Source organism: Salvelinus alpinus, chromosome 6, assembly GCF_045679555.1.
Source record: "Salvelinus alpinus chromosome 6, SLU_Salpinus.1, whole genome shotgun sequence".
Classification (NCBI taxonomy): Eukaryota; Metazoa; Chordata; class Actinopteri; order Salmoniformes; family Salmonidae; genus Salvelinus; species Salvelinus alpinus.
The window spans coordinates 5,529,518-5,540,024 of NC_092091.1; the positions used below are offsets into that span (position 1 = coordinate 5,529,518).

At 40.3% G+C, this 10,507-nt stretch overlaps 1 protein-coding gene across 1 annotated transcript in view; it reads left to right on the plus strand.

Annotated features, from left to right (window-relative positions):
• The window catches only part of LOC139577959 (tripartite motif-containing protein 16-like), a gene marked incomplete at its 5' end in the record, with an annotated part of 43,514 nt that extends 34,704 nt beyond the window's left edge, over nt 1–8,810 (plus strand). Inside the window, one exon of the mRNA XM_071405080.1 lies at nt 8,776–8,810. Coding sequence (XP_071261181.1) covers nt 8,776–8,810 — 35 coding nt within the window. The remainder of the gene's footprint in view (nt 1–8,775) is intronic.
• Nucleotides 8,811–10,507: the final 1,697 nt, after the last annotated feature.

The following is a 10,507-nucleotide window of genomic DNA, read 5'->3' on the forward strand; positions in this document are numbered from 1 at the left end:
CCAGACCAACCCATCTATGATGTTAAAGTAGTTCCCAGACCAACCCATCTATGATGTTAAAGTAGTTCCCAGACCAACCCATCTATGATGTTAAAGTAGTTCCCAGACCAACCCATCTATGATGTTAAAGTAGCTCCCAGACCAACCCATCTATGATGTTAAAACCTTTTCTCAATAGGGGGGCGCTGTTTTCACTTTGTAAAAAATCGTGCCCAAATTAAACTGCCTCGTACTCTATTATAGCTCGTACAATATGCATATTATTATTACCATTGGATAGAAAACACTCTCAAGTTTCTAAAACCGTTTGAATTATATCTGTGAGTAAAACAGAACTCATTTTGCAGCAAACTTCCTGACAGGAAGTGAAAATTCTGAAATCGAGGCTCTGTTCCAGGGCCTTCCTATTCAATTGACTGAAATCTATGGATCTACATGCACTTCATACGCCTTCCACTAGATGTCAACAGGCAGTGGGAGGTGGAATGGGGTGTCTAGCTTGATCTGAGGTCGAATAAGAGCTTTTGGAGTGACGTGACCCAAATTCCCTTTGTCTTTGGCGCGGGAAGGAACCCCAGATTGCCTTCTGAAAAGCGTTCGGTATAGACGGCTAATATCTCCGGCTCTGATTTATTTTGATACATGTGATAATATCATCGTAAAGTATGTTTTTTCAATCAAGGTTTATCAGATTATTCAACGTTTATCGGGAATTTTGGAGTTTTCCGTTCTCAGCGTTAGGTGAAGATGGACATCTTCGCGCCACTTGGCTAGCTAAGGTTGCTAATTCGACAGGAGAAGAGGACACTCTAAAACCAAACAACGATATATTCTGGACAAAGGACTCCTTGTACAAGATTCTGATGGAAGCTCAGCAAAAGTAGGAACCATTTATGATGTTATTTCGTATTTTTGTGTGAAATGTTGAGTCCTATTCTCCGCCCTTTTAGCGGGCGCTGTCTCGCAATAACGTTAGCTGTATGTCGTACTAAAGGTATTTTTAAAAATCTAACACAGCGGTTGCATTAAGAACCAGTGTATCCTTCATTTGCTGTACAACATGTATTTTTTAGTAAAGTTTATAATGATAATCTTTGATTAGATTAGGTGACTATCCAAACTATCTCCGGTCAATTTTGTGCATTTTGGCTACGTATTCACAATGTAAAACCACGATTTGTACCGCTAAATAAGCACATTTTCGAACAAAACATATATGTATTGTGTAACATGATGTTATAAGACTGTCATCTGATGAAGTTGGTCAAGGTTAGTGATTAATTTTATATATTTTGCAGTTTTTTTGCGATCGCTACCTTTTGCTGCTGATAAATGCGGTTGTGTGTTTGGCTATTGTGGTAAGCTAATATAATGCTATATTGTGTTTTCGCTGTAAAACACTTAAAAAATCGGAAATATTGGCTGGATTCACAAGATGTTTATATCTTTCATATCTTTCATGTATTTTTCATAAATGTTTTATGATGAGTATTTAGGTATTTCCCGTTGCTCTCTGTAATTATTCTGGCTGCTTTGGTGATATTTTTGATGGTAGCTGCAATGTAAAACTATGATTTATACCTCAAATATGCACATTTTCGAACAAAACATTCGATTTATTGTATAACATGTTATAAGACTGTCATCTGATGAAGTTGTTTCTTGGTTAGTGACTAATTATATCTCTATTTGGTCGGTTTTGTGATAGCTACCTATGCGGTTGATTCATATGCGGTTGAGTCTTTTGCTATTGTGGTTAGCTAATAGAAATACATATTGTGTTTTCGCTGTAAAACATTTTAAAAATCAGAAATGATGGCTGGATTCACAAGATGTTTATCTTTCATTTGCATTGGACTTGTGATTTCATGAAATTATATTATATGATATCCCTGTGGCGTTAGGATAGGCTATGCTAGTCAGCTTTTTTGATGGGGGGGGATCCCGGATCCGGGAGAGAGAAGCGGTTAAGCACCATACTTTTTCACTGTGTGTGTGTGTGTGTGTGTGTGTGTGTGTGTGTGTGTGAGAGAGCTTTTCTTTGACATCTGTTTAGAGAAAAGACTGATTTAGAGTTCATGAGGGTTGTCTTATCACACAAATGAAGTTTTGAAAAGTTCTGACATTTTTAACCATTCAAAAACAGCACCCATGACACCATTTTAAGGCACTTCCGGTTGGCACAGGAAGCTATAAGTAAACACATATCTTGATTGGCATATGTTCTTACAGAATCCTGAGTTTTAAGTCTTTATGTTAAGAATTTACTGATTTACACAGGGTTGAATACACTATTTCTCACAAACTACATGTTTGATATGGCAAAACACTTTTAGGGTGATTTTAACCACTTGCGGTTGCTCCAGGGAGCTTAGAATCAACACAGGTAGACCTCATAGTGGCCTGATGGATTGTCAACGAAGACAAGTTCATAAGGCATTATTAACCCATATAGGCTTCATTAAGAATTTACTGATTTACACAGGGTTGAATACACTATTTCTCACAAACTACATGTTTGATATGGCAAAACACTTTTAGGGTGATTTTAACCACTTGCGGTTGCTCCAGGGAGCTTAGAATCGACACAGGTAGACCTTATGGTGGCTTGATGGACTGACATCAAAGACAGGTTCATAAGACCTTCATAACCCACATAGGCTTCAGGTTGAATTTAGGGGAGCAGGGAATGTATTCCTATGGGGAGAGATGTCATTGTAATCTGTGAGATGTCTTTCATCGATTATTAACGTAAAAAAAATACCTAAAGTTGTATTACAAAAGTAGTTTGACATTTTTTGGCAAAGTTTACAGGTAACCTTTGAGATATTTTGTCGTCACGTTTGAGCAAGTTGGAACCAGTGTTTTTCTGGGACAAACGCGCCAAATAATTGGACATTTTGGACATATATCGACGGAATTAATCAAACAAAAGGACCATTTGTGATGTTTATGGGACATATTGGAGTGCCAACAACAGAAGCTCGTCAAAGGTAAGGCATGAATTATATTTTTATTTCTACGTTTTGTGTCGTGCCTGCAGGGTTGAAATGTTTTCTCTCTTTTGTTTACTATGGTGTATGCTCAGATAATAGCATCGTATGCTTTCGCTGAAAAGCCTTTTTGAATTCTGACATGTTGGCTGGATTCACAACTAGTGTAGCTTTCATTTGGTATCTTTCATGTGTGATTTAATGAAAGTTTGATTTTATAGTAATTTTCATAGTAATTCATTTTAATTTGTCGCTCTGCATATTCTCAGGCTTTTTGCCAAGTGATACAGTAGCCTCTTGCCTAAACTCAGATTATTGGATATAAATATAAACTTTACCGAACAAAAAATACATGTATTGTGTAACATGAAGTCCTATAACTGTCATCTGATGAAGATTATCAAATGTTAGTGATTCATTTCATCTCTTTCTGCTTTTTGTTACTGCTCTCTTTAGCTGGAAAAATGGCTGTCTTTTTCTGGCTCATACCTAACATAATCATTTGGTGTGGTTTCGTCGTATAACCTTTTTGAAATCGGACACTGGCTGGATCAACAAGAAGTGTAGCTTAACAATGGTGTAAAATACTTGTATGTTTGAGGAATTTAAATTATGGGATTTCTGTTGTTTTGAATTTGGCGCCCTGCAATTTCACTGGCTGTTGACAGGGTGGGACGCTACTGTCCCACATACCCTAGAAAGGTTAATAGTTCGAACAAAGGTAACTATTGCAGGCTCTGTGTGTCTCTAAGCCCCACACTGTGTCCCTCCGTCCTAGCTGTGTGTGTGTGTGAGTTTTCCTTGGAAATTTTATGGGAGACATGACTGATTTACAGTTCATGAGGGTTGCCTAATCACACATTTAAAGTTTTGGAAAGATCTCACTTTTTTAACCCTTCGAAACAGCCCCTAACACCCCAAATTAAGGCACTTCCGGTTGGCACAGGAAGCTGAACGTGAACACATATCCTCATTGGGGTAGGCTTTTACAGAATCCTGAGTTTTAAGTCTATACGTTAAGAATTGACTGATCTATATAGGGTTGAATGCAGTGGTTTTCACAATTGCAGGTCATGTATATCAAGACAACTTTTAGGGTGATTTTAACCATTTCCGGTTGGTCCAGGAAGCTTAGAATCAACACGGGTAGACCTCATAGTGGCCTGATGGATTGTCATCGAAGACAGGTTCATAAGACATTCATAACCCACATAGGCTTCAGGTTGAATTTAGGGGAGCAGCCATTGTATTCCTATGGGGAGAGAAGTCAATGCAAACTGTTTGATGTAAACACCTTCATTTAACTGTTCATTTAAGCGTGAATGTCACATGGTCAAGGTTAGGCTTGCACAGACAATATTTTGACCGTTTTGGAAACTTTAGAGTGTTTTCAATCCTAATCTGTCAATTATATGCATATTCTAGCATCTGGACCTGAGAAATAGTAAGTTTACCTTGGGAACGTTATTTTTCCAAACATAAAAATACTGCCCCCTAGCTGAAATAAGTTAAAGACCCTGGGTTAGAGGGGGTATAGTTAAAGACCCTGGGTTAGAGGGGGTATAGTTAAAGACCCTGGGTTAGAGGGGGTATAGTTAAAGACCCTGGGTTAGAGGGGGTATAGTTAAAGACCCTGGGTTAGAGGGGATATTATTAAAGACCCTGTTTTAGAGGGGGTATGGTTAATAAATGATACATGTTACAATTAAACAGTGTTTCAAACAAATACATTAAAAACTTAGACAAGGATGTTTCTAGTTCTTCAGAATCATCCACAAGACGGGATACCAGTTGTGTCCATTGCAGATTCTTGCCCGTTTGTCTTACATGACTTATGATTTGCTCAATTTGTAGCACACTCTCTGCATTAGCACCGGTATTGGGGGTTGTGTAGGGCAATACATTGTTCACTTTATTTTCAATAATTTGCTGCATAACATTTGTAAATTCTCTCAAATTACAAAAGTATTTATTCTCTCTAACATCATATGCAAATAGTTACCCATTGCTTTACATCTAAATAAAAAATATATATTGTTACTCGTTCTCTTGGGGTTTATTGAGCCAGAAAGTCACCACATCAGCCACCAAAGCTTCCTTGTATTTGTTGTCGTCCACCAGGGTGTGCCGGATTTCTTTGAGTTTCTCGTGGATGTAGATCACCTCCTTCAGTTAATGTAGGAAAGCCTCGGTTACACCGTAAACCCTGGGAATAGATGGAACAAGACCCATAGACTCTAGGGCCATCGAGGGTATAAAGCAGCTGGACCACAGTCTTTTCACCAGCTCCTCAAAATATTATATTAACACGGATCTTGTCGTTTGCTGGGGTGATTGATCTCACAACCGATGCATTTTTCTCTTATATACTCTCCAATCACCACGTCTAAAACTGCGGCTACAGAGGCCTTGATGGTGTCCACAAAAAATAGTACTGACCAGCCCATCAAACACATCCTCAAGCTGTGTACATGTAGAGGGTGTCGGGGGGCTTGCTTGGGGGGCGTAGAAAGGAGGGCTGTGAGGCATAGAGTCCTTAGGGTCTGGTACCCATGCTGTATCGGAGTCCTGATATGGTATATGAATATCCATGGTATATGCTGAAATGAAGAACAGGAGGCTTTACTTTCACCCCTTTTATTGTTGAACCAGTCCTATGGTATCGGGGCGTGGTTATTAACGTAGCCGCGTACTGAGTTTTCTTCAGGGGCTGACCCTTCTGAGGATGAACCTTCTGAGGGCTCCTTTAAATCATAATCCTCAGGATTCGTATATATTATGCACTTCCTTAGCTGAACAATACTCTGCCGTTGTTGGCTCTGTACAAAAAGAGCATCCACTAACTCTAACATTTTCAATTCCATTATATCCCAACTTTTAAGCTAAAATCCCCAGTCAGGCCACCTTCACGGATGTTTTCGTTGCAGATTTTCTCGTTGCCACATGGAAGTCCATTCTTTCTTTGTATTTTCACCCTGTGAAATATTCTTCCTGAGGAGTCAGGGGCACCTTCCCAACGGGTCTCGTAGCCCGTGAACAAGCTATAACCCTTTGTGATAACTCTCAGTTCGGGACACACCAGCTTGCGAAACACCTGCCAGTCTTCAAGCCTGTAGTCCACTCCTAAAGTCTGGTCGGTATATTCTTCTCCTTCGGCTACGGTATAGAGTTTCACTCTACATGCCGTGTAATCAAACACGTAACCCCATAGTTGTCCATTAGACATCAGCAGTTGCGGGCGGTATTTGGCTTCTATACATATTTAGAAACCGCTTTTTTGGGCGCTTCGTATATTGTTGCTTTATACTCTTCCCTTTCTCGATGTTTTAACCGAGGTCCTGCTTCTGTTGTTACTGTCATCACGTGTGTTTCACTGATCACAAAATACATGTTTCATTTCTTGTTTAGTGTTTTTTCGAGGTCGCTTGTAGTGTTCAGCTCTTATTTATAATGCGGCTGCCCCCAAAACCCCCGGACATTCCTGTTTCATAGACAACAGCCCTAAGGTCACTACAACAGGGGGGGGGGGACCATACTCTTTGAAATGTTCAAACAGATCCCCCAGTTCAACGAGGTCCCTACACATCAATCATCAGGACAGCTTCAAAGGAACAGATGCACTATCTGGTTAAATAAACACTCACTCTAAAGCGTGAGAACGGAACGACAGGATGCCCATATATGGGCACTCCCTAGAGCGCTTGAGAACTTCCTGACAGGATGTCCTGCAGGATGCCCATACATGGACATGACCACGTGACCCATAACATAGGGTCATAAATCACACGTTTGACGTGTGCCGTCTACTGTATTCTCACTAATACTGGGTAAAATGCCATTTTTATCTCTGTTCTTTTTTAGTTAGGTCAGTAAATAAATATCAATTACAGTCTCATTCTCATTTGCTTTTAACAGAACCAAACATTAGAACAGGTCATGGTAGAAATAGTTTTAGTTACTCAGCTCCGTGGTCCTGGAATTCCCTCCTGAACATTTTAACATGTGATGATCTAGATTCATTGGTGGAGTTTAAACACTTGACTGATGTAAATATCATAGAAGAGTGTAATTGTCTTTAGGCGAGCTGTTTTTTAGTCAAGACTTTCGTGTTTTTAATGTAATTGTCAGGACCCGGTGCGAGAAACAGTCACTAATAATCGTCAGAACCCAGAAGATGAGGCAGACACAGCAGTACTAGAGATGGTGGTTTAATTAAAGAACAAAATCTTCAGGCAAAGAAACTAAATCCACAATGTCCAAAAATAAAGCCAAGAGGCACAAAATGGAAATCCTCCAAAATACAAAAGAAACTCCACAAAGTGGTAAAAAAACAGCAGGGAAAAACAAACCTCAAAAGACTACTCAAATAATACACAAGAACTAAACCAGAGAACCTCTGGAAAATCCAACAAGAGAAATATCTGAATAAAACAAGGCTTGGGCTGGGGCTGGGTGCTAACTTACAAACACTAAGCAAGGAACTGAGGAACACACAGGGTTTAAATACTAACAAGGGAACGACACACAGGTGCAAACAATAATAGAGCAAGAAAAACAAAAGGTACAAAAAAGGTGCAATGGGGACATCTAGTGACCAAAACCCGAACAGTCTTGGCCAAAACCTGACACCACGTCAGTGACTCAACCCACTCAAGTGACGCACCCCTCCTAGGGACGGCATGGAAAAGCACCAGTAAGCCCGTAACTCAGCCCCTGTAATAGGGTTAGAGAAAGAGAATCCCAGTGGAGAGAGGGGAACCGGTCAGGCAGAGACAGCAAGGGCGGTTTGTTGCTCCAGAGCCTTTCAGTTCACCTTCACACTCCTGGGCCAGACTACACTCAATAATATGACCCACTGAAGAGATGAGTCTTCAGTAAAGACTTAAAGGTTGAGACCGAGTCTGCATCTTTCACATGGGAAGGCAGCCCATTCCATTAAAATGGAGCTCTATAAGAGAAAGCCCTGCCTCCAGCTGTTTGCTTAGACACGCCATTAAAAGGTAATTTACCACCTTCACAACAGCAGTCTCAGTGCTATGATGGGGTCTAAAACCAGACTGAAGCATTTCGTATATATTGTTTGTCTTCAGGAAGGCAGTGAGTTGCTGTGCAACAGTTTTTTCAAATTTCTTTGAGAGGAATGGAAGATTCGAAATAGGCCGATAGTTTTTTATATTTTCTGGGTCAAGGTTTGGCTTTTTCAAGAGAGGCTTTATTACTGCCACTTTTAGTGAGTTTGGTACACATCCGGTGGATAGAGAGACATTTATTATGTTCAACATAGGAGGGCCAAGCACAGGAAGCAGCTGTAACGTTTGTCGTCGGAAGGAGACCAAGGTGCAGCGTGTTCATGATTCTTGATTTACTCAGAACACCAAACAAAATAACAAAATAATAACGAACGTTACGTTCTGCATGCTTCACAGAGCTAACAAAAAACAAGATCCCACAAACACCAAAAGGAGAACGACAACTTATAGTGATCCCCAATCAGAGACAAAGATAAACAGCTGCCTCTGATTGGGAACCACACTCGGCAAAAAACTAAGAAATAGAAAACATAGAAATAAAGAAACTAGAATGCCCACCCTAGTCACACCCTGGCCTAACCAAAATAGAGAATAAAAGCCTCTCTATGGCCGGGGCGTGACAGCAGCTCTTTCAGTAGTTTAGTTGTAATAGGGTCCAGCATGCAGCTTGAAGGTTTAGAGGCCATGATTATTTTCATCATTGTGTCAAGAGATATAGTACTAAAACACTTGAGTGTCTCTCTTGATTCTAGGTCCTGGCAGAGTTGTGCAGACTCAGGACAACTGACCTTTGGAGATATACGCAGATTTAAAGAGGAGTCCGTAATTTGCTTTCTAATGATCATGATCTTTTCCTCAAAGAAGTTCATGAATTTATTACTGCTGAAGTGAAAGCCATCCTCTCTTGGGGAATGCTGCTTTTTAGTTAGTTAGCTTTGCGACAGTATCCCAAAAACATTTCGGATTGTTCTTATTTTCCTCAATTAAGTTGGAAAAATAGGATGATGGAGCAGCAGTGAGGGCTCTTCGATACTGCACGGTACTGTCTTCCCAAGCTAGTCGGAAGACTCCAGTTTGGTGTGGCGCCATTTCCGTTCCAATTTTCTGGAAGCTTGCTTCAGAGCTCGGGTATTTTCTGTATACCAGGGAGCTAGTTTCTTATGACAAATGTTTTTAGTTTTTAGGGGTGCAACTGCATCTAGGGTATTGCGCAAGGTTAAATTGAGTTCCTCAGTTAGGTGGTTCACTGATTTTTGTCCTTTGACGTCCTTGGGTAGGCAGAGGGAGTCTGGAAGGGCATCAAGGAATCTCTGGGCCTACCTGTCCACCCCAGAGAGAGTAGACCTACCTTTCCACCCCAGACAGAGTGGGCAGAACAATACAGTAATATTTAAGCTTTAACTTCCGTGGCTTAACCCAACTAGAGACGGTCACAAGTGTTTCCCTAAAAGCTGACTGGGTTTAAACATATTCTATTTTACAGGAAGTTAATAGCTCAATCAACTGATAGCGACAGAATTAGATTACTTTCCAAGCAAAGTGTATTTTTTGTCTCCTCGGTAATAGAAGGTTGTAGCTCAGCCAATGAATGCCATAGAATCTTAGTATCCCCATATGCATTCAGACTCACGTCTTTCCTGGGTATTTAACAGTTTATTTATGGCATAAAGCATAGTGGACCAAAGCGCTGTAATACAGTGCCTGGCAAAAGTATTCACCCCCCTTGGCGTTTTTCCCATTTTGTTGCCTTACAACCTGTAATTTAAATATATTTTTATTTGGATTCCAAGTAATGGACATACACAAAATAGTCCAAATTGGTGAAGTGAAATGAAAAAAATTACTTGTTTCAAAAAAAATCTAAAAAATAAAACCTGGAAAAGTGGTGGTTGCATATGTATTCATCCTCTTTGCTATGAAGCCCCTAAATAAGATCTGATGCAATCAATTACCTTCAGAAGTCACATAAGTAATTAAATAAAGTCCACCTGTGGGCAATCTAAGTATCACATGATCTGTCACATGATCTCAGTATATATACATCTGTTCTGAAAGGCCCCAGAGTCTGCAAGACCACTAAGCAATGGGCACCACCAAGCAAGCGGCACAATGAAGACCAAGGAGCTCTCCATACAGGTCAGGGACAAAGTAGTGGAGAAGTACAGACCAGGGTTGGGTTATGAAAAAATATCAGAAACTTTGAAGATCCAATGGAGCACCATTAAATCCATTATAATGAAATTGAAAGAATATGGCACCACAACAAACCTGCCAAGAGAGGGCCGCCCACCAAAACTCACGGACCAGGCAAGGAGGGCATTAATCAGAGAAGCAACAAAGAGAACAAAGATAACCATGAAGGAGCTGCAAAGCTCCACAGCGGAGATTGGAGTATCTGTCCATAGGACCACTTTTAAGCCGTACACTTCACAGAGCTGGGGTTTACGGAAGAGTGGCCAGAAAAATGCCATTGCTTAAAAATAA